The sequence below is a fragment of the Durio zibethinus genome, chromosome 12, assembly GCF_047325235.1.
Source record: "Durio zibethinus cultivar Kanyao isolate XHJ-2024 chromosome 12, ASM4732523v1, whole genome shotgun sequence".
Lineage (NCBI taxonomy): Eukaryota > Viridiplantae > Streptophyta > Magnoliopsida > Malvales > Malvaceae > Durio > Durio zibethinus.
The window spans coordinates 24967316-24991684 of record NC_143173.1 but is presented as its reverse complement, the minus strand read 5'-3'; the positions used below and the strand labels follow the sequence as shown (position 1 = coordinate 24991684).

Sequence of the window (24369 nt, the reverse complement as noted above, 5' to 3'; positions counted from 1 at the left end):
TAATTATTAAGAAACCAGGTTAAAATCATAAAGATTATAAACTTGTCCCGACCTGATGATTCCTATAAACGTTTTAAGAAATGAATTGTATCAATCAAATGATCTTTTCCATGGTATTCATTTATATAAATCTAGTGTAAACATGAGTCCCTACTTCACATTATTATTAAGTGCTCATTCTGCAGACATTTACCTTTTAATCTTTTATTAGTGCAATTAGAGTTGTTTTCGATTTTCGCTTGACCTAATCCTTTCCTCGTATCTATAATCCTTAATCTATAAATACTATTTAAGTTATCCCTTCTTTAAAATTTTAAAGCCAACTATTGATATTAAAAATGATTTGAGGGTCAATTTTAGAAAATGTCATTATTTATTATAGAAAATTTAAATATCTTACTAATCAATTATTATTTTATTTGAGAATGTACAAATTTAAATTTTTATATAATTATTAAATTAATAATTTTAAAATTTTATATTTTATAAAAAATAAAAAAAAAATTTCAAATGATCGTAAAAATGTACACTTTCACATCAGTCATATTTATACTGAATTGTTCAAAATCGAACTTCTTAAACATTGAACCATTCATGAATACAACCACATCTATTCGTTGAATCATTACATTCGTATGGTTCAAGTGTTAAATCCATAAATCACTATCTCACAAATTGGATTTACTTGTATTCATCCATCAAGAAACAGTGAGTAAAACGTGGGATGCAACTTGGGAGCATCACTTGTTTGATTTTTTGCCACAGCAACACAAGGAAACAAATTTGATAATCCTAGTTAATTGTCGGTAGTCGACACCTTTTAATGGTTGAACTGTTTGTTTTCATGTTATAATTGAGATTTTTATGTTTAGTTGTTGGAAAAGGCAGACTGCCTTTTTTCCATGGAAGATTTCAACGATGTCTTCACTTTAATAGAAAAACAAATGTTTTATATTTTAAAAGGGTACTTGCAAAACAGAAAAGATGGAGCATACACAAATCCTCCACATGCATGCTTATTATGTTCGGACAATTCGGAAGGTAAGGTTACATCAGTTTCTCAATCTTGTTGAATTTGGATGCATTAGGTTATGTCTAATATCTTTTTCTTTAATAAAATTAATAAAATCATCTACAATTATATATATTTACATAATATACATATATATATATATATATTATAAATGATCATTTTCAAAAAAAAAAAAATCTTGAATCTGCCTTTAATTATGTGAAGCAAATAAGTAAATTTGCCTAATTATATACTTATAAACTTTGAGTTATTATCAACTTTTTAAGAAAGGATCAAGCTTTGATTCAGCTTTAATTTTGTTGGATATGGGTTTTCATGGCTCTTGAAAAAAAGATAGAGATATTTTATGAAAAATCTATGGGTGAATAAATTATTTAATTTCTCATATTATAATAAGATATACAGTATTTGATAATTTAAAAAATAATAATTACTAATCGTACATTTAAAATAATTTTAATAAAAAATCATCAACTAAACTATCAATTTAATCAATCTCTTATCGATATTTGCATATTTTTATTTTTCAATATGATCAACTATCTTGAAGTTTTGTGAAGGGAATTAAATAAGCTATAATTATTTTATAATGCTTAAGCAGGAGCCTGAAATTTGATGCTCACTGACTAACAAACATAGAAAAGCAAATGAATGGTTGAATTTAAAATTTCCACAGAGGTAGATTAAAATTTGATGAATCAATCAGTAGGTTCCACACCCTTTGACGTCTTTTATACTCCACTAATTAAACTCTTTCCTCGTATCTTTAAAAACCCAATTTGATTTTCCATCTTAAAATAAATAAAGCCTATAGCTGGCAAAACCCATTAAATTTAATTAACCTAATTGGCAGAAGAAAACAAAATGGTGAAAAAATGGATTCCATCTTGTCGATAACATTTTACTTTTCTGTTTCTTATAGGAGAAGAATAAAATATCCAACCATATTTGATTTAAACAAACCAGCTAAACCCATTAGCCAATATAATTAATAAATTAAGGACGTTAATTGATAGGAAATAAAATATTTAGGGATGATAACGATTTGGATTGATTCGAATTCAATTTGATTTTTTGAATATTATATAATATTATAAAATTTAAAATTCAATTTAATCAAAGTCGAATCTTTATGTAATCTAAACCAAATCAAGTCAATTTTATCAGTTCGATTCAATTCAGTTTATCGATTTTTAAATTTTAAATTTTTATATATTATTTTAATATATTTAAATAGATTTTAATATAAAATTATTAATTTTATTTTATAAAAATTTAAAATATATATAAAAACTAAAAAATATATATAATTTGATTTGATTTTTTTTTTATTTTTCACTTCCCGAATCAAAATATGATCTAAATTTAATATACACATTTAATATCAGAATTTGATCCAAATCAAATTTAAAAAAAAATCAATATGAACCGAACACTACAATTTCAAATCGGTTTCTGGCTTTCTATCAAATCTATTTTCATCTTTATTTCTACAAATATTTAATTAGTACAAATAATCCTCATACCCACAACTTTTTAAAAAAAATCAAAATTTATTTTTTTAGTTTTTATTATTTTATCTTGTATATTTAGATAATTTTTTTATAAGTATATTAATGTATATTTTTCAATAAAAATATATTAATTATAATTAATTTAAAATAATATTTTATATTATTTAATAAAAAAATTATCTTTTAAATATATATATATAAAAAATAAGATATAAGTGCTATATTACCCATTTCTTTATTTATACCCAATAAAATTTTAAAATTATATTCATTTTTATCTTTATACTCATAACATAATATTTATTTTTATTTTCGTGTAAAAGTTGATTCTTCATTAAATATAAATAAAATTGATATCTCTATATGATAAACCCCAAGGCATCATTATCATGATCAGATTGTATGATTTTAGAGCTCTTTGGGTTTCTTCCCCACGGGGATTCTCACCATTTTTTGTTATATATGGATATATGATCTTGAATGTTTCCTTTATTATATCAATGTTTGATGTTCCCTAGCCAGCTAGTTGGATTTGTTTATCATTTCTCTAATTTTCTAATCAAAGCTTTTTGCCTCTCCATGCTGCACCAATCCTAATCAATTGGGTAATCAATATAATTGAAACTTGCCTAACATGTGTCATGCTGCTAATTGTCAACCAATTAAAACTCACAAAATTTTCAACATCATTTTTTTATCTACTAGATAGGGAAAAGGGGATGGGATGGTGGAACCAATTATGTTTGTTCACTACAAAATGATAAATTTGATGATATAAATTTCATTTATTACATAATTGAAACCAAGTTTTTCTTTAAAAAAAAGTTTAAATTAATCTGTTTTACTCTTCAATTATTATATAATGGTATATGTACCATGCTATTTTAATTTATTATAATTAAATTTTATATATACCATATGTCAATCTTATTGGAATATGATTTATATGTGAGTAAAAAATTTCGCATCATTAAAAAATTTAAATAAAATATTTTATATATGCATAAAAGATCCAAAAATATAATAACTTAAGCTTTTGAACTCAAATTATATTCAATATATATGTATGGGCTCTTTAATATGTTTTTGTGGATTCCAACTGTAATTTATCTTCTCAACAAGTGATATCAAAATAAAAATTACAACGGTTTTTGGGATAAATATGGTTTATCTCTCCAACAAATAATATCGGAATCAAAATTACAACAATTTCTGAAATAAAAAAAATATTGATAGGACTTACTCGTATGAAAGAACCATATATTTTCGTAAACTCTAAATGTGTTTTATCTTTCTAACAAATCTTGACTTAAATGTGCCTATATTTTATAAAATATTAATTTATAGTACTTAATATATAGAATTGACAACCAATAAGACATTAACTTTGATACACGAATCTATTGTGGAATTGAAAGTTCCTAAGTTCAAACTCAATCATAGTCTAAAAAAATTAAAATATATATATAATTCGAACTCAACGCCTAAAAGATATAAAAAACTATAGAATTAGCAGACTTATTTAAGAAGACTGAGATTAGGATTAACAACATCCACAAAGATCCAAAGACCCTCACCTTGGGCTTGACTAGATTCAGGGTTGATCAATGAAAATTCATTTAAAAGAAACACAGAAAACATTTTAGATCTGGAAAATTGATTAAAAATTGGATTAAAGAAGTTATCTGCTTAGTTTTCAAGTTTGGTCCTTGAAAAGTTGATGGCTTCTCTAGTTTCCATGACATATGATGAATTATTTCTGAATATTTCAGCTAAACTCTGATCAGTAACAAATAACATAATTTCTCAAAAAAAAAAAATGTACAAAGGAAACTTTTTTTGCCATGTACAAACTGTTTCCATCAGAAATCTGATAACTTTGAGCCCATTCCATCTGATTTTACACGCAGTCATAGTCAGATCAATAGTACATGACTTTTTCCTCTGCCTTGTTTTCATCAAAACTAAAGCTGTTACAACTAGTAGTACTAATTAACTGCTTGATCTCCTCAAGCCCATAATCTAATGGTGTTTCATCCCACAATCCATTTGATGACTTCTCAGACCATTCATTAGCTTCACCTCCATTTGATGCCATGAGCTTCTGGTTTTCATCAGCTTCATTATTGAAATTATAGCTGTGCATGCCAATTTGTTGGTCACCATTATTTGCACCATTGTTACCAGTGGCACCACCATATTCATTCTCTAATTCTTTGGTCTTGCTGATTTGGTTGCTGCAACTTCCATCAGAAGAACTACAACTAGCTTCACCCCCAAACTTTCGGAGACCATCCTGCAGCTGATAATGCTTCATGGGACCCAATAAAGTCTCCTGGGGGGGTTGAAGAACTGAAGCAGCAGTTATACAAGAAGCACTGCTGTTTGAGAAACTTGAGGAATATGATACTTCAAAGCATGGAAAAGATCTACCTGGTGTGTGGTAAGTGTTGTTGTTGCAATTGTAGAGTATTGTTGATGATGGTGATGGTGATGGCAAAGAAGGTGATGGGGATGGGGATGGAGGTGAAAATGATTGAAGAAGAGATGAGAAGCTAGCATTGTGAATGTGATGAGTTTTTCTTTGAGATTGGGGAACCATGCCAAAAAGTTTCTTCTTTAGCTTTGTGTTCCAGTAGTTCTTGATATCATTGTCAGTCCTGCCTGGCAACTGAGCTGCAATAATTGACCACCTGTAGTTCATGATATGAGTAAAGTTCCATCAGAAGAAATTTAAGTAAGCTGTTTTTGAAACTCTATCTCAAACACTTGAGAAACCAAACATGGCATGAAAGGACAGAATCAGGGAAAAATGATCTAAAAGTAGCATGTTCTTGGAATATGCAAGTATTTTCTTGAAAGGGAAAAGGAAAAAGAAGTGTTTCCATGCCTGGTTAATTTCTTAGGAAATAAAAATCTTCAGAGACCCAAATCAAGTTTTAGAAAATATAATTTGACAAAAATAATCATTTATTTGGAAAAGGCAGTGTGATTGATACCTGCTACCAATGCTTGAAAAGAGAGTGCAGATTATCCTATCTTCATCATCAGAGAACTCTCCATGTTTAATATTAGGCCTGAGATAGTTAAGCCATCTTAATCTGCAACTTTTCCCACATCTCCTTAGACCTATATACAAATCAAACACCTCCAAGATCACAAACAAGAAATATTAAAAGGACCCTTCAATCTACATGTTGATATATCATCAGTTTCAGTTACCATCTTCCTTCAAACTGATCAGCAAGAAGGAAAAAAAAAAGGAGTTGTTACCAGCTTTTTGTGGGAGAGCAATCCAGTTCGCTCCTGTCCCATGTTTCTCTATGTACTCTTTCAGCTTTGCATCTTCTTCAGGAGACCAGGGCCCTTTTTTCACATTAGCCTTGTCACAGCAAGGAGCCCTTCCCATCTTCTTGTCTTTGAATATTGAAAGTTTCTTTTCACAAATTATGGTGGTGAATGGTGATGGCTATGGGGGAGGCTGCTGCCTAGCTTTGTACCAAAACAAAACTTAAATTGGTTTGAGGCACTGAGGAAGACAGGCCTCGTGATTTCAATCATCCATTTTTCTATAACTCCTGTTTATTGATTAGCTGAGAGAAGTTTCCATCATAAATTAATCAGACAACAGGACCATATAACTTGGTCTCTTCTTCTTTCCTCACCCAAAAGAATCCAAAGTCTTACTCAAGCAATGAGGATTCAATTTTCATTGAAAATGATAGCCTATACTTTCATTATTATTTATTTTAAAAAAAAAATTAGGTCCTAGTCTTGGGGCTGCTATGCCATTTTCATTTGTCAATCTGGACGCCTTAATTAATTTTCATTCATTATTTGGCGTATCAAATTCATAGGTTATAAAAAATTTCGCGTTAACTTAAATTAATCATTCTAAGTTAATAAATGTCTTATCTCTAAAAATATAATCATAGATTATATAATTTAAAATTCTTATACGACTTTAAAGATGCATTTTCTTGTATTATTCAAAGTGATGTACAAAATTTTACTCTCCAAGTAATTTTTATAAAATTCGACTCCTGATTGATAAAAAATAAAATTTTTATCTTTATCAATTGGGTTAACTTTTTTTTTTGGTAAAAAAAATTCAAAAGTAAATAGATTATTCATAAATCGTATCTAATAATTTAATATAAGTGACTGCAAGTCGTGTATTTGAAATGATTTCAACAAATAATTACTAATAAGATTCAAATTCAATATTTTTTAATCGAAAAAAATAAATTTTAATTAATTAAATCAACTACTTATTAATAATTAGGTTAACTTTTGTGAGCATACGTGCAATGTTTTATATGCATTATTAAAAGAAAAATGATAAGAAGCCAAATTTCCAATTCAGGTTTGATAGAGACATATAAAAGTATATACATCTCCAATTATCGTGTCACTTCCATTATGTCTTGACATTGTAAATTTCTTGAAAAAAGTCTCTGATATGATTGTGCGTGGTGCACATGTATACTATTAAAATAAAATAAAAATTTAAAAATAATAAACATTCAAAGGCCAAAACAAGAGAAGGGAAGGATATTATTCTTGTTAACTTTCCATTTCATTGGTTTTAGATTTGGACCAATATGTACGATAATAAAGGTATTCATGGGGTGCGGTTAAGTTTGAAGCGGATTTATATTTTGTATTAATAATTTATATATTTATTTATATTTGATTTAAATTATTATTTTAGATTTTAAATTTTTTTTAAATTTCACTCAAAATGAAAAAATAAATTGTAAGTCTATCTATTAAATTTAATTTATATAATAAAATTTTAATTTTTTAAAATAAAATATAAAAATAAAATTTTCGTATATATATTTATATAATTATAATATTTTAATTATATATAACTTATTTGAATCGAATCGAATTTGATTAAAATTTTATTTTTTTATTTAATATTCGATTCAAAATTTAAACGAATCTAAATTATATTAAAACTCATTCAATAGATCTAAATTGATAATCCAATTATTAAACAGATTTATATAATGAATGTAATATTTTCGTTGAAATTAACTCAAATGATTATGATGCAATAGGGAGTGAAGAAAAAAAGTCAATTTTGTTCATTTAAAGCATTTAAATAAATTTAATATGAGTTAACAATTTATGGATATAATTGAACCATGTCAAAATTTCATGATAGCTCTCATAAAATCAAGTTCGTGGATCATAAGTCTTCGTAAAAAATCCATATATAAAAGAAATTAATAAACAATCTTTTCAAACTAATATAAAAATCAAACTTAATTTACGTCTAATTAATTAATTTGACAATATTATTTCAAAAAAAAAGAAAAATTTTAATTTGATCAAACACAAGTTTGACAGACAAGTATGGGCCAGTAAAATCAAAACTTGAATGTCGATAAATTTCACTAGCTAGTTCATTAATTAATTAAAGTCCTAGTCAAGGACCGGTCTAAAGTTAAATTTTTGCCACAAAAGGTGATTGAAATGGTCAAAAAGTCTAGAAACAACCAAAAATTTTCAAATCTCTTGGCCAAACTATACAATTTTCAAACATCATAGAAGTTTTTTTTTTTTTTTTTTAAAGAGTTTGGCAACTTATAAACCAATTTAATACTAAACCCTTGATTTGATTTTCATGAGCTGTGGCTGATATAATTGTTGGTAATATCATGCCTTAGCCGTATGATTGAATTAATAGAGCAAATTATTAACTTTTTAAACGTAAATCTTTTTCCCATTATTCACAAATTTATTTTTAGTCTCTTTTGATTTCAGAGCATTTAAATTGCTAAAGTATTATATTAATCTAAAATTTACAAAAAAAAATTATTTTGGTGTAGATCAAAATAAAATAATATATTTTGCTTTGTCCTCCTATGATCAAAAAAAAAAAAAAAAGTAAATAACCTTTTTAAAATGGTCAGACATTTTTCCACGTCAACATATGAAAGATGGTTAACACATTTATTATTACAATATTTGTTTGTAATTAACTTTTTATCCTAAACTAAATCCAATAATTAATTGCCCATTAATCCTTGATTACTTGAAGCCTAGTAATTAATTTCTCATATTTTTTATTTTATTTTAAAATATAGTGTGGGCTATTTCCCTTTTAGAAAAGAAAAATCAACAATTAAGTTTGGTAAACTTAAACTGAATTATTATAACATATGATTTATTTTCAACAGGAAATTAAAGCAATAATTTGGGTTTCCTATTTACAGCTATAATTCAAGCGGGTTATGTAAGCTTACCACAATTGACCAAAGTAGTGAATGTGTAACACCTAGGGAGGGTAATAACACATGTTTTCCTTTATATCCAAATTCAAATATATTAAAATTAAAAATTTAAATTAATTGAATATTATTTTCGAAATACGAATTAATTGAGTTTAAAATTTCAATAAAAATCACTTTGTTAATATTATTTAAAAAAAAATTAATGATTTATATATTTGTATCGTATAAAATATTAAAATATATGTATTCGTATAATAATTTACATAAAAATTAAATGTTACAATTAATATTGATACAAAAATATAAAATATATATTTTTTAATTTTTTTAAAATTTATATATAATTATTATTAAAATATTAATTAAATTATTTTTATATTTTATTTTTATATTGCATTTACATCATATTGTAATGTTTTAAATTGTAAGGTAATTGATGAAGCACTGATTTGCTCCTAAAACCAACAAAATTGGGAAATCTAATCATTCTTACGTTCTTTTCTCTGCTACTGTTGTTTACAGCTTTCTTCGGTTTTAGGAAAAAATCTCATCTGAAACAGATGAGAAAAGCAGGGAGCCCCGGATCCATGTTGGAATGTCTGTGCGGGTGGTACCCATTTCTCCCCAACCTGAAAAAGGTATTGGGCCCGGCCCAAGCCTTCCTCATCTGTTCACTCCCATAACCACAGCATCTCATCTCGCCCCTTCATTTTCTCAACCAGATATGGTCATAATTTCAATGGTTATGCTTGTCTTAAAAACCTGTGACGAGAAGCAGGGGAAAACATGTTATGCGGGGATAAAAACCCGGGAAAAACAGAGGTAAAGCCAAGCACCGAAAAGAGCGGGGAATCGAGAGTTCAAGAGCGAGTCAAACGACTCGTCGTATATAAATAAACCCCCATTTTCCATGTACTTAAATCCCTCTTCCTCTCATCGTTTCACTCTCATCATCTCAAAACAGGTCTCCTCCAATCCCCTCTCTTTCTTTGTCTCTCAGCTTTTAATTTGAATTTGTTCTACATTGTCTTTAGATTTGTTTTTGACATAGTTCGTTTATTAGAAAGATTTTTATTTTTTTTTGCAATTCTGGAAATTTTTTAAAAATTATGAATGGAAATGGAATTCATTTCTTTTGAGAATTAACTCTTTTGTATTTAAATTTAATTAAAGATTGTAGCTTTGGAATGCTAATGATTTCTATGTTTTTAGGTCCATAAATGGCTTAATAAATGTAAATTTTTTATTTTTGTCTACAACAAAATGCATGGTTTTAGTTTTGTGAATAACAATCATTTTAATGGTCATCTCTAAACAATGAAATAGAGCTTTAGTTTCTTATAAAGTGAAATTTTGAAGTTGAATTCAAATCTGATGAGGATGTTATGACTTTGTGTTATGTTTAATTCTATTGTTGTTCAACTTAATTTTTCATTTAAGTGGAAATGCATTATGATGTGGTCAAGTGCAGATATGGATACCTTCCTATTCACTTCCGAATCTGTTAACGAAGGCCACCCCGACAAGATTTGTGACCAGATTTCAGATGCTATCCTCGATGCCTGCCTAGAACAAGACCCAGAAAGCAAAGTGGCTTGTGAGACTTGCACCAAGACTAACATGGTTATGGTCTTTGGTGAGATCACGACCAAGGCCAAAGTTAACTATGAGAAAATTGTTCGGGATACTTGCAGGGGTATAGGGTTCACATCACCAGATGTTGGCCTTGATGCTGACAACTGCAAAGTTCTAGTTAACATTGAGCAACAGAGCCCTGATATTGCTCAAGGAGTTCATGGTCACTTCACCAAGAAACCTGAGGAAATTGGGGCTGGTGACCAAGGTCACATGTTCGGTTATGCCACAGATGAAACCCCTGAGTTGATGCCTCTAACCCATGTGCTTGCAACTAAGCTTGGTGCCAAGCTCACTGAAGTTAGAAAGAACAAGACATGTCCATGGTTGAGGCCTGATGGTAAGACCCAAGTGACTGTTGAGTATCGCAATGAGGGTGGAGCTATGGTCCCTGTTCGTGTTCACACTGTTCTCATTTCCCCAACATGAGGAGACTGTCACCAATGAGCAGATTGCAGCAGACTTGAAAGAGCATGTCATTAAGCCTGTTATTCCAGCAAAGTATCTCGATGACAATACCATTTTTCACCTAAACCCATCTGGTAGGTTTGTTATCGGTGGACCTCATGGGGATGCAGGACTCACTGGCCGAAAGATTATCATTGATACCTATGGTGGCTGGGGTGCTCATGGTGGAGGTGCCTTCTCAGGAAAAGATCCTACTAAGGTGGACCGCAGTGGTGCATACATTGTTAGGCAAGCAGCAAAGAGTGTGGTAGCCTCAGGGCTCGCACGTCGCTGTATTGTGCAAGTATCTTATGCAATTGGAGTGCCAGAACCATTGTCGGTTTTTGTAGACACATACAAGACAGGCAAGATCCCAGACAAGGATATTTTGGAATTAATTAAGGAGAATTTTGACTTCAGGCCAGGAATGATCTCTATTAATCTTGACTTGAAGAGAGCAGGGAACTTTAGATACCAAAAGACCGCGGCTTATGGTCATTTTGGCCGTGATGACCCGGATTTCACTTGGGAGATCGTTAAACCTCTTAAGCCAAAGGCCTAAGACGGTTTAGCTAGATAAATTTTCAGCAAACAGTTACTATCATAGCCATGATTCTGGTATATGGGGCAAGAATAAAGAAACCTTCGATGCATACATACATTAGATGCTGAAAAGGCTTAGCTCATAGGAGGGATTCAAGATGTTTGCTTTCAAATTAAGGTGTTAGCACATTTTTACATTCTTTACTCTTTATTTCCTTTTTCAGGTGTTTCCGCAACCATCCATGCGGGTTGTCAGAGATTTTATCTTGTCTATTATTGAATTCAATTATTTCATTCAAATATCGTTGTGCGTATGAATTACTACCATTTGCACCATTATGCTTTACCTACTGGGTGATGGATGATATTTATTGTCCTGTATTCCCAAATTTTTGGTTTGGTGCAATGACAGCTATTGATATATGCTTGAACTTTGGTTCAAGTGTTGGAGGTGGATACACATCTAATACATGTACATACATACATAACAATGTATGTGTCTACATGGATATGCATATACATTTATATATGTATGGACATATACATGCATTTTAAAATGTCAATATGCATCAATACTAGTATACCACCAGGGTCAAGTGAAGTTCAATAATTTTATAATCAGGAACTAGGATGCTCAAAGTCAATTACAAAGGAGATTTAGAGGAAAGCACTTGTTTCCAAAATTTGATGCTAACACAATTCTTCAGGAATGTAACCACAAGCGATCCTGAAGCCGCTCTTCTCCAGCACCGAACATCTCATCCACCCTTTCACCACCCCGATAAAAATGAAATGTAGGAGTGTAACGAATATGCTGCGTGGTTTCAGGGCATTCATCAATATCTGCATACACGAAAGAGAGCTTTGGGAACTGGTTGCTCAACTGGCAAAATGTAGGCAGAATCTGGCCACAAACACCGCACCTGGAAAGTAAAAACAGCTTCAAGTTTACTAAATACAAAAATTGTTTCCGCCCCCAGGATTCATAAACAACTGAAAACATAGAGGCATCCGTAATTAATTTGCATCCTTCATTTTCTCAATTCCCGGCCAATTTTATAACTACCCATTTCCCAATTTCGACTTCTTTTTTCCAAATCAGTTTCCTACTGTCATTGAAACATTACATAAAATAGCTTGTGTGCATGATGGTGAAAAGATCAGTACAACTACCATGAGGCTCCGTAATTGATAACTGTCTGCAAATACATCAAAAATAGTAGCAAAGTCAGTTTTATGAAGCATTTAAAGTTACACTTTTCGATTTTATGGAAATTTAGAAAGTCCATTAAGATGGAAAATTTGAAAAAAAAAGAAAAGAAAAGGGTTCTTACAGCAGTTTTAGAGGACTTGGTATGAAGAAGGATGTCCTTGAGATTTTGATCGCTTGAAGCAATCTTCAAGTTTCCATGCTTATTCGATGGCAGATCCAAGTCTGTGACTTCCAACCCTTTGTTGCTGCTGTCTCCCGAGTCTCCCATTTTTCATTTGGCCTCCGATATTTGCCGTCACCCGAAAACTCCCCCTTGATTGTTCTTTTCTAGCGTTTTCTTTTCTTTTCTTTGTCTTTTTTCTCGTTCTGGATATAAAAGAGATTTTAAAGAACAATTGACCGCCAATCAAAGATGGCCTTGATTTTTCTTTTCAAGCGACAAAAGTAAGTGAAGGTCGAGTCTAAAAATTTTAGTATCAGTTTAAAAGGTCGATCAGACCATTTATATATTAATATTTGCTTATTTCACGCAAAATTATTAATATCATACAGAATAATATTTTTTAAAAAAAATTATATATATCGATATTAGTTGTTTTTTATATTATTTCAAGTTTTTTTTATTAATTACTAATATATTTATATACTTAAACTTTTATATGATACTATTAATAATATGCAAAATAAATATGTAATATCTTTAAATATCAAACAAGTAAATTTAATAGTATAAAAAACAGAATAATTAATTTATCATAATATTTTTAAATATTTAATTTGATAGAATGATACTTAAATGATATTTTTATATAAAAATATATTAAGATAAAAATAAAGAAATGAAAAAAAAAGACATAATAAGATAAATAAAAAGAATTAAAAAAACCTTTGATTTTAGCATTTCACCTATAATGATTTTAATATAATTAACTAATCATAATTTAGAATTATGTAAAATCAATCATAATTTTAGGTAAACATGAATTCTTACATAAGTTTTTAATGTAATTAGATAATTATACTATTATAGTAAAAAAAATTTTAAGTAATATGCTCACGACTTTATAAATCTTAAAGAGACTAGATTGGCATTTTTTTTAAGGTTAAAATCCATAAAATTTTTTATTTGAAAAAAACAAAGGGTAAAAAAATTACTCTAACAAGTAAATAGATGCGGCTCAAATTTTAATTTTTAGGGGATTTTATTTTATTTTATTTTTAATTTTTATTAGATTAAAAATAGTAAAATATAAAAAATAAGTCACAAAATTACAAATCATGTTTGATAATTACGCATCCATAAAAAATAATTAATCAACTAAAATTCAATAAAATTAATCAAAATCAATAAAAATAATTGATATTATTCGATACCATACCTATACGAAAATCATCGTTGATGCATTTTTTATAAGCTTTTGGTTTAACACATGAAAACATGTAAAACAATTGAAATGTTAGGATTAAGTACCTTGTATTTGTGATTAACTACAGATATTCCTACACAATTAGCACACAAAGATGTACATGCAATCCGATCAAAGATTTGTAAATTTTCTTACGATTAAGTTCGAGATGGAAGTCACCAAGGCGGTTGATGGTAACGGCTGGTTTGTTGTAACTAGCAAGGCTTCTTTTCTTTTTCCTAATTAGTGGGAAAAACAAAGAAGCCGGTGGCTTTTTTGGCTGTGATCTTGCTTCAATTTTATTTCTTCACATTTTGCATTTTTTTACCTGTTATTGCTCTTGGTTCATTACTTTGTTATACGACATTTTTGTCATTCCCTCACTAAAATTTTATCAAACCAAAAGATCTTACTTGAGAAGATTAGTCAAATACATGAAATAAGTCCCCCCAGTGTTGTTGAACTCCACCAGATTGATTTTAATGACTCCTGTTCATCTAATCAAGAACAAGAGAATCTAACAATATAATATCATCCGACCAACTTTGAAGAACTGTATAACCTATGAGTTCATCTTGGTAAATCTGCACCAAAAAACTGTGCAACTATCAGAACAAGTTTTCCAAGTTTCTAGTCATAGAGGCCTTCCTCATGCCAGATGTCAACTAAAAAATCCACCATCTCCTGCATTTTCACCACACAAAATGCACATCAACATTGGCCTGAAACTGTAAGTTGAAGGAAGATGTTCTGAGACACTTACAGCTAATGGGATTGGCTGTTGAAAAGGTTCAGTCGAACAAAGCAAATCCTCATAAGTTGTGGTCCAGCTGCAAAAGAAGATTCCAAGGATAAAAAATGAGAGTAACAAGTCTAGACACCTATATTTGCAGGTGTATGGTTATATTCCAGGAAGCAACTTGAATGAAATGACTCTTGAAAGGTGTGAACTGACACCCTCAACTATTAAAAGAGAAAAAAAATTCGATTTCAAGTGTTAATTGAATTCTAACGATGAACAAGGGCAAGCCTGTGAAGGGTAGTAATGTGGTATGGAAGCTTTTGATAGTATCAGATAACTTATACATGTCAGAAAGAGTATGTGTCCATGGTTTACCGAAAAAGACTGACTATATGTAAGGAGAGCATGCAACCCAAGAAACAAAGAATAGCATGCGGCTTCACTATAAGGGAAGAAATAGAAAGAATTTGGGAACATACAGTTTTACTTTATTGCTTTCCTAAATACATCTGAAAGAAAATCAACTAGTTACAACTGAAGAGTTTAAAAGCTATATTTTAATAAGAGTGATTAGCAAACAGTTAATATCACTAACAGTACTCATTACTTTAAGTATAGATTCCAACAAAGTAGTACGAGAAGAGAAGTGAATGTCCAAAAGCTAACATCATGAGAATGTAGATTATGTACTATATAGACGCCAAGATTTAAAAAGATAAATTATCTTCCTTACTGTTTCAAGCGATTAAAAGCTAGGTTTTGAGAATGTAGCAAACAATAAATCACCAATGGCACTCAATATTGAGTAGGAAGATTCTAACAGTGCAGGGGAAAAAACTACAGACATATACCTCATTATCGGCTCCTGGGGCATTCTTTTCGATTTTTGAGACTGATCCCCAACCCATTGTCTTCTAATCTCATGCCAAGTTATTTCAGCTGCACAGGAAGATTATGGACATTATTTCCAGAAGCACAACTCTGTTTTGAATTTCTTTTAACAAAGAAGTAGCAAAATACTCACATTAAGGTTGTAAGAAATAGAACAAAACATTGATTTGAGGCAATCTCATATTTGGAGTTTAATAAAAGCAATTATTTGCAGAAGAAAAGTGCACACTAAGGCCATAACCACAAATTACATTTTAGCGTACAACCCCTCTATTCAGGAACCTCATACACCCCCCACAACCTTACGTCCACATGGTAAGCAACATCATAACCATTTCACACCCAGTCCCATATGTTGATGCTACTGAAGTTCATATTCAGATATAAGCCCAAATGCGTGCAGGAAATCTCATTGAGGTATGAAGCTTGGGAATGCTCAGAGCTTTTAATTCTAGTAAGATCTTCAAAAAAGCTGTTCTACTACTATTCAAGAGTTACATGGTTTCATCAGAATAACAGGCTTCCTGAGACAAAATCAATAGTCTTTAAGGCTTTAAAACCAACTTACCACGGTTAACAAAAACCTCCTTCTCAGTGGATTGATCTTTGTTAGCATTATTTGAATCTGTTGAAGGGTGATTTTCACAGGAACGGTGGTTGCTACCATTGGTTTCCATTTCCTTCAGGCTCAACCATTGCCTTCTAAACTACCATTATTGATCACGTTGAGGGGAAGAACTTCGAAAAGTCTCTGTATAAGAAACAATCCATAGGCTTCATATGAGAAAAACCAATTGTATTAGTAATTTTCATGGCAGGAAAAAGAGCTGCTAATGCAGATAACAAAAGTCTGTAACAATCTCTAATCTATAAGCAGTGACCAATATTTATGATCCTAACAGTTACAGCCCTATATCCAAACTCGTCAGACAGAGCTCAATACAGCTGGGAATCTTTACCCATTAACTTTTCAGTAACAACTACCCTTCTATTTCCACTCCACAACAGCTGCATCAAAAACTGAAAAGGGGGGAATGAACAAATACCTTACTTGATCAAACAATTTATAATTGATGATCACCAGGGTCATGCAAAACCAAAACTGAAACTTTCTTCCCTAACCACCTTAAGGTTTTGCTTGGTAGGAAGGATGGATAAGGGTAAGAATCAAAAACTTTTTAATCCAATGGTTAAAATTCATAACTACTTTCCTACTTTGTAGCTTAACCATTAGATTAAGAAGTTTTCCATCTTCATCCCTTTCCATCCTTCCTACCAAGCAAAGCCTAAATGATAAGGAACTTTTAGGGGAATCACCTCAGTGAAGGAAGACTGTCTAGGGCAAAGAGACATAGAGATAAAGAAAGACAGAAAAAGGGGCTTTTCATGCACCCTATATAAATTCCAACTGCACTTTCTAATATACCAATTACCAAATTACACAATGGAACAACATAAATAACATTAACTTTACCAGAATCTTCTGACTCTAATAACCTCAACGCAAAGCTTCTAATTTTCACTTTCTAATACCCAGACCAAATTACACAATGCAAGAACATAAATAGCATTAACTTTCTCAGAATTTTCTCGACTCTGACAACCTCAAAACAAACCTACTCAGTTCCTAAAACACATTGAAGCAAGTTAATTGGTTCTAATCAGCATAGCAACAACTTCAGTATACTTTCTTTTGTTTCAATTTCCTCCTTATATAATAGTTTTCCATCCAAATAAAACAGAAACAAGAACAATGAAACAGAACCAACTACACTCAAAAGGAAAGCAATTACCATTATGCAAAGTTGATGACAAGCCAAACCCAAAAGTACCCAGAATTTTGAACAGGAATGGAAATCGATATAAGATCAAAAACAAAAATTTTAAGCCAAAAAAAGAAAACCCAAATCAAAATGTCTGAGCTTTGAAAGCAAAACAAACATCTTGATGAAGAAAAAGGAGGAGGCTTTACCTTGAAAGTAGTTTCAACTTTGAACTGTGTGGACTGTGGAAGAAGAGTTGGTGGCTTTGGAGTTTGGCCTTTCTTTCTGTGTTTGTTGAGTTGGTTAAGTAAAGAAAAAGATATCTCCTTTTGGGATTCGAGAATTTTTGGTGATGAAAGAAAAGGGTCTCTTTTTAACTGGGAATATCTGGGATCTATAGTGTAGTGCTAACATGGAATCAAACCGGGCCAACTAACTTGATGATACGTGGCATTATTTAATTGGATAAAAGAGGGACATTCTAGAGGTGATTTTACTTCAGGTAAGTGGATTCGGCTTAATTTTTTCCAATAATATATATAGTATTATAATTTTTTAAAATTTGATCTGAATTTAAATTAATATTTTTTAAAATTGATTTCATTTTAATTAATTTTTTATCAGTTTAGTTTGATTTGGTTTATTAATTTTTTAAATTTAAATTTTTTATTTTTATAAATTATTTTAATAAAATTTTTAATATATTTATATATAAAACAATTATTTTATTTTATAAATATTTAAATATATATAATTTAATTAATTTTTTTTATTTTTCACATCTTGATTCAAACTTAATATTCAATTTAATTCAAACCCAATAAAAAAATTAATTCATATAAACTGAATATTATATTTTTAAATTATTTTTTATTTTTTTCTTTCCTATAAAACATTCACGGATATCTCATAAAAAATGGTACTTAAGGGAGTTGGTAAATTGAAAATGGACCACCCAACTATTTTTTTAATCCACTTTATCTTATTCTTTTGAGTGATCTAATTCATTCGTAAGCATTTACTCATAAAATATAAATTTCAATGCATCGAAAAAAAAGTCCTTTTATGTATTAATAAGTGATTGATTCAATTAATTAAAATTATTTTTTTTATAAAAAAATTTTAAGTTTAAGTTTTATCGATGGTTATTTATTGAGATTATCTCGAATGCACAACCTGTAACCACTTATCTTAAGTTGTCAGGTACAATACATTTTATTCTGATATGAGAAACTAAACAATTTATCTACCTCCGAATTTTTTCTTACAAAAAAAAAAAAAGCTCTTATATGCATTCAAATAAAATCTAGATTAGCTTTCAATATTTTTTTCTGTTTTTAGTAAGTTTTCAAATTTAATGAATGTCAATGTTTCAATTTATATTCATATATGATAAGAACTGAATCAACTAATTTTGGGTGGGGTTTAAGTTATGTTACAACAACTCAACTTGCTTTGGATGAACGCAAAAATAAAATCCATTGGTAAATTGTAATCAACACAACACATAAACAATTATTCAAACTTAAGTCTAATTAATTTATGGTTATTGGTTATATATATTTATTTGTATCTTAATCAAATTTTGTTAAAGAGAGCTTAATTAGTTAATTATGAAGGGCTGGTCCAAAACTTCACATGATCACGTCAGGTTTAAATATGATATCAAATTTAAAACTTAAATATGCTTGTATATGTAGTTATATTTATTTTATTATAGGTCAAATTACGAAATTAATTTTTATATTTTGATCAAAATTAGGATGTAATACATACGTAATAATTTGACCAAATCAAGTTTCTTTTAGTTATTGAGATTTGAAAATTTAATTCGAACAATAAATTTAATATTTCGTTACTATATTATTAATATGAATTTTTTTATTTACGTGGAATTACATTTTTTTTCTTTTTTTTTTCTCTATATCTTCTTCCTCCCTCGCTACTTTGAACCTTCAAATCACCCACCAAATAATTCTAGAAATTAACCATCGGAATTGTGATAGACCATCTTGTTCTTTTACTCTATTAAATTAGTTTAAAAAAAAAAAAATCTTACAACTACAAACCAAACTGGAATCTCACCACTCAAAAACTCCGTATCTCCTTAGAAAACCCTAGAATTCAATGCCAATGTCAATGTGAAGGTTGAACCAGCTAGCAGCTGCCCAAAAACAAAACCCCGATCACAAACTGACATAATATTCCTTTCAATTTAGATAAAGAGTAGGTGCTCTTGATGTGAACATATTGTCATTTGGTTGCTCTTGATGTGAACATATTGTCATTTGGTTGCTCATTTTCATTGTTTTAGGTTGGACCTTGTACATAATATTATAGTCTTGGTTAAATTTCATGGTTTATAATGAGATATTGAGCCAGCCATGCTTCGAAACAGAGATCAATGCCACTGACTGGCTGACAGCCCATTTAAGATTGACTTGATGGTAAAAAAATGAATTATATTCCAAAATGGTAAAGATTTGGATTACTCGAATCTCATTTTCTTCAAGATTTGATTCATTAATGGAAACTAAAAAAATAAAAAAAATAAAACAAAGGGACAGACTTAGATTTTATTTATGTCATGAATCAAAAAGCCTGCTCAGTCATGTTGGTACTCACACTGATTCTCATGCTCTTTCATTTTGGCCCATATTAGTATCAAATTTATAAAAATATTGACCAGCAAGATTTTCCCTGTTTTTAATAAAAAATTTTACCAATTCTTCATGGCTGAGAGATGGATTGGGTGGGTGTGGGGGAAAGCAAGCCAGTAGTACTTTAGCTGTACATGCTTTTCCAACAACCAGACACTTTCGTCTTTCAGAGATAACAAAAAAAATATTTTTTTCGAGCAGAATGTGGGGTATTATTGGAGATTTTGCAAAAACCCGCAGATTTCATTCAATATTATACAGACTAAGACCGATCACTTCTTCATTCTTCAATAGCTCTTCATGCTCTTTGCTGAAGCAGTGAATCAATGTGGGGGCTTCGTCCTAGCTAGGCTAGCTAGTTATCCTTCTCACAGTGTAGCTTAAAAGTTCAGATACCTAGATGTCTGTGAGTTCAGGGCCTAGATGTGTTGTCTGTGAGTTCAGGGCCTAGATGTGTTATCTGTGAGTTCAGGGACAATTATTTTTTATCATAAAGATGATAGTTTGAGACTAAAAATATATATATGTTGAAATTTAATATTTTTAAGTTAGTTATGTAAATCATTTTTAAGCATTTTGACTGATTCATAGTATAAATTTTCATTTTAAGTTAATTATAACTTATAGTAATTGAGTTCAACCCTAGTGACTTTAAAGTTGCCATAAAGGAAAATGTTAAGTGTCGGCTAAGGCATTTCTTCTTTTTCTTCTTCTATAATTCAGATAGACTTGAAAAATGAGAGAGAAGTTTTCAATCATTTACAGTTTTTTTTTTTTTTTTTGGCATATCATTTATTGAACTATTCATTATCCTATCCTCTATATATATATATATATATATATATCATAACTTGCATATATAATCAATATGCATATATATACTTTATTTTTCTTGTCATTTACCCAATTATTGTTAGATTCAACCCTTACCTATCATGTGACACTATGACACTACCTTTTTTGCATTATTCAGCTAGCTATCTTATATAAAATACAATATAATATAATGTAACCATGTTTGATCATTTTAATATTTTTCATAGTTGAAGTTTTTTTAATAAAGAAAATTGTAATTTAAAAGTAAAAAAATAAATTACAAATATTAATAAACAAATTTTAAATTTATCGAATATTTTTTTTTAAGAATAATTATATAAATTAATTGAATTTTAATGTTTTATATATCTTATTATTAAAAAATTAAATCAATTATGAGATCAAAAGAGGAAAAAAAAATTAAACATCTCTAGAAATGACAGTATAACTACTCAATATATATATTATGTATAATTTAGATCAAAGTAAGTGCTCTAGAATTTTATGCTAGTATTAAAATAATAATAAAAAAAGGGTCATCTAGAAATTATTGGGACTGTTAGCCATGAGATATGTCTAGTCTATGGCAATATATTCTTCCTCTTCAATGTCATTTCACAAAGCACTTTAATAATTAAAAAAAAAAAAAAAAAAGGAATACAAGAAAAGCTTTGGATCTCTTACCACTTTTGGCACATACTTGATTGTCTTGCCCTTGCATTGTACCTCTTTTACTATAGATGGCATTTTCATTATTTTTATTATAAGTTTATATTTAATTTTATATATTATCAATTAATGTGATTATATCATTTTATTAATGAAATGAATCAATAAAATTATCTCATTAATAAATAAATTTTTTTTTAAATATTAATTTATATATATTTATTTTAAAAATTGATATTTATTTATTAATAAAATAATATTATTTATTTTATTAATAATATATAAAATGTATATATTGATAATATATTAATATAAACTTTTTTATTATATGAAAATTTTAATAATTAAAATTCAAGCTTTTTGAAAACCCTAAATTTAAACATGAGGGAGAGGAATATATTGGTGGGGCCTGCAAAATTTATAACAAATCTTCAAAAAATGTTTTTTTTTTGGCTTTTTTTTTTTTTGTATTTAAATTTAACTTTTTAACTAAGGGTTTGTAATGAAAAATTGTTACCAAAGTCATAATCAAATGAAACCAAAATATGTTAGGTGAAATAGACAAATACTGAAAAAGAGAGCCGATGGAATCAAACTTATCCAAAGTTCCTTTAAATTTATGATAAAAAATGCCCTTACGTCGTACATAAGCATCCTAGACTTTGTCGGTGAAAATTGGTCCCAATCCCATTGCCATCTTTCCCAATTAATCCGTCTCTCTCTGCCTATTACCGACACTACAGTGGCAGATGATTTTGTCCAATGTTTTCGTTTTAATTTTTTTTTTATGGCTATTAGGAATAGGTTGATATACCCTAACTCATCGAATTTTGATCTAATCCAATTTTATAAAATAATTTTTTAATTAGATTTTAGGTTGGGTTGTTTTTTTTTTAGGTTAAGATTTGGTTGTAGATATATTTGTCTCTGACATGATAAATTTATAATTTATAATTTATAATTTTTTATTTAATTTTTTATTTATATTTATTATATTAATAAAATTATTATGTAATATTTTAATTTAAGATGTTAATTTAATAAAAATATTATTTTTATATAATTGAAATATAATTTATATTAAAAATAATATTTTATAAATATTATATTAAATTAATTTCAAATCGAATAAATTATGTTTTATATATATTCAAATTTTATACAAAAAATAATATTTTAATATCAAATTAGAATCATATATTTTTTTTATAAAATCATATCAAAATTAAAATAAATAAAAATTAAACCTGTTGTCTTCTTTAACTAGAAATTGTCCTTTGAATTTGAGATGTTCATTTTGGAGCATTCTTTTTTTCTAAAAAATTATGACCATGAAATAACGCCTCCACAATTGTTTTTTTTTTTTTATTTATTGAATGGGAAAAAATTTTTAGATTTTGTTCAGTATAATTTCTTTTAACAATCTAAATAAATTTATTTATATTAAATTTTATAAATTCATTAAAAATTATTTTCCCACTTACTCTTAAAGAAACTCTTTTGCTAATTGAATCAACATCGATTAGTAAAGAATGGCTTTGATCCGTAGCCAAGTCTTCCTGCGTCCACTTGGGATGACCAAATTTATGTCTTGCTGTTTTAATTGCAAAAAAAATAAAAAATAAAAATCGTAACTTTTCTTTATGAGATCTCATTTAAAAACACAAAAAACATTGTAGGAGAATCAGAAAACAGTTTCATTATCAATCAATTTAGGCAGATAAGTAGTCGGTTGCTATGTTTTTCATTGACATCTATGATCTATAAACATCGAAACATAGTACCATGAATACTAGCTGGAAAATGACAGATCTAGAAAGGATGGCCAGTATCATCTGATTTAATTGTTTTTTTATTGCAACAAATTACAGATTTCATTATAGATAAGTATACTTAGCTGAAGTTTATATGGAAAAACCAATCAGTAATTCAGAAACCTGACTTCTCAATCAATTACAAGTATAATCAAAATCGAACATAAGGCCCCAGACAGGGTAGCTGATGACCCACTCCATTTAAGAAGTTCAGAGGTTAAAAAAGCACCGTTACTCACATTTTCATTCACAAAATTGACTGAAAATCATGATGTGAACCACAGCCAAAACCTCCATGGCTAGAGCCTGCACACTAAAAGAGAGGAATGGTAAAAAAAAAACAAGCATTTGGGTTAATATAATAATATAAGTTATTAATAATTGATTGGTTCACTCGATTAAACTCGTCAATTTTTATGAAGAGATATTAGATTTGAGTTTTATTGATGATTATTTGTCGGTATTATCTCGAATGCATGACTTACAGTCACCTGTCTTAGACCATTAGATACAAAACATCTTATCTTGATCCGAAGACTGAACAATTTATTTACTCTCAGAATTTTTTTCACAAAAAAAAATGTATGTTGGCTTTAAAGGCTGAGAGACAGATGCATGAGTTCCTGTTGGAGACAAAAAAAAAAAAAAACACATTTAAGAGATACCCATCTACCATTTCTGCATCTGATCTCTTTTCTTAGCTTTTCAACCGTGTCAAGCCAAGCAAACAGGTTTTCTCATAAAGAATGGGAGGAAAGTGGTTGCGGTTGGGGAAAAAAAGGTTTGTATGTACTTTCTACTTTTTACCAGGGACTATAATTTCCGGTACCATATGAATATCCATATTTATGAGAAATCTGTTTTTTGTGTTTTTTTTATATCAAACTTTACTGCCATACTCTTCCACCATGGACACCTTGTCCCATTGCTTTCTCTCTCTCTCTCACAAGTAACACATCCCAGCATTTATATACT

The 24369-nt window shown here is 29.1% G+C and overlaps 3 protein-coding genes and 1 pseudogene across 5 annotated transcripts; 1 reads left to right on the top strand and 3 right to left on the bottom strand.

Annotated features, from left to right (window-relative positions):
* Nucleotides 1-4334: 4334 nt before the first annotated feature.
* LOC111296702 (uncharacterized) lies at nt 4335-6219 on the bottom strand. The gene is made up of 3 exons (XM_022891137.2): nt 5821-6219; nt 5547-5676; nt 4335-5240 (listed from the first exon to the last, which is right to left on the bottom strand). The coding sequence occupies exons 1-3, from the start codon at nt 5954-5956 to the stop codon at nt 4469-4471; spliced, it is 1038 nt and encodes a 345-aa protein (XP_022746872.2). The 5' UTR covers nt 5957-6219; the 3' UTR covers nt 4335-4468.
* A 3037-nt stretch (nt 6220-9256) lies between these two features.
* On the top strand, nt 9257-11864 carry LOC111296236 (S-adenosylmethionine synthase 3-like; annotated as a pseudogene). The gene is made up of 2 exons (XR_016326180.1): nt 9257-9759; nt 10267-11864. The product of XR_016326180.1 is annotated as an S-adenosylmethionine synthase 3-like (transcript).
* A 148-nt stretch (nt 11865-12012) lies between these two features.
* On the bottom strand, nt 12013-13104 carry LOC111297928 (Thioredoxin superfamily protein). The gene is made up of 3 exons (XM_022892532.2): nt 12755-13104; nt 12594-12619; nt 12013-12343 (listed from the first exon to the last, which is right to left on the bottom strand). Exons 1-3 carry the CDS (start codon nt 12899-12901, stop codon nt 12124-12126), a joined length of 393 nt encoding a protein of 130 aa, XP_022748267.2. The 5' UTR covers nt 12902-13104; the 3' UTR covers nt 12013-12123.
* Nucleotides 13105-14428: 1324 nt separating this feature from the next.
* LOC111297931 (uncharacterized) lies at nt 14429-17784 on the bottom strand. Of its 2 annotated transcripts, none has more exons than XM_022892536.2 (5): nt 17645-17784; nt 16241-16446; nt 15633-15720; nt 14803-14869; nt 14429-14723 (listed from the first exon to the last, which is right to left on the bottom strand). In XM_022892536.2, exons 2-5 carry the CDS (start codon nt 16347-16349, stop codon nt 14670-14672), a joined length of 318 nt encoding a protein of 105 aa, XP_022748271.1. In that variant the 5' UTR covers nt 16350-16446; nt 17645-17784; the 3' UTR covers nt 14429-14669. The 2 variants fall into 2 exon arrangements, with proteins under 2 accessions (XP_022748271.1, XP_022748270.1); XM_022892535.2 differs by having other exon boundaries at nt 16241-16423.
* Between the last annotated feature and the right edge of the window lie 6585 nt (nt 17785-24369).

What these genes read in the sequence shown, in the direction of transcription:
- LOC111297928 (XM_022892532.2), bottom strand. Translation starts at nt 12,901, where the DNA reads ATGGGAGACTCGGGAGACAGCAGCAACAAAGGGTTGGAAGTCACAGAC. An exon ending in CCAAGTCCTCTAAAACTGCT is followed by an intron (nt 12,620 to 12,754) that starts GTAAGAACCCTT and finishes ATGTATTTGCAG; the next exon opens with ACAGTTATCAATTACGGAGC. An exon ending in ATCAATTACGGAGCCTCATG is followed by an intron (nt 12,344 to 12,593) that starts GTAGTTGTACTG and finishes TTTACTTTCCAG; the next exon opens with GTGCGGTGTTTGTGGCCAGA.
- LOC111297931 (XM_022892536.2), bottom strand. Translation starts at nt 16,349, where the DNA reads ATGGAAACCAATGGTAGCAACCACCGTTCCTGTGAAAATCACCCTTCA. An exon ending in GGAGGTTTTTGTTAACCGTG is followed by an intron (nt 15,721 to 16,240) that starts GTAAGTTGGTTT and finishes CTTCCTGTGCAG; the next exon opens with CTGAAATAACTTGGCATGAG. An exon ending in AACAGCCAATCCCATTAGCT is followed by an intron (nt 14,724 to 14,802) that starts GTAAGTGTCTCA and finishes GTGAAAATGCAG; the next exon opens with GAGATGGTGGATTTTTTAGT.
- LOC111296702 (XM_022891137.2), bottom strand. Translation starts at nt 5,956, where the DNA reads ATGGGAAGGGCTCCTTGCTGTGACAAGGCTAATGTGAAAAAAGGGCCC. An exon ending in TGCTCTCCCACAAAAAGCTG is followed by an intron (nt 5,677 to 5,820) that starts GTAACAACTCCT and finishes ATTTGTATATAG; the next exon opens with GTCTAAGGAGATGTGGGAAA. An exon ending in TTTTCAAGCATTGGTAGCAG is followed by an intron (nt 5,241 to 5,546) that starts GTATCAATCACA and finishes CATGAACTACAG; the next exon opens with GTGGTCAATTATTGCAGCTC.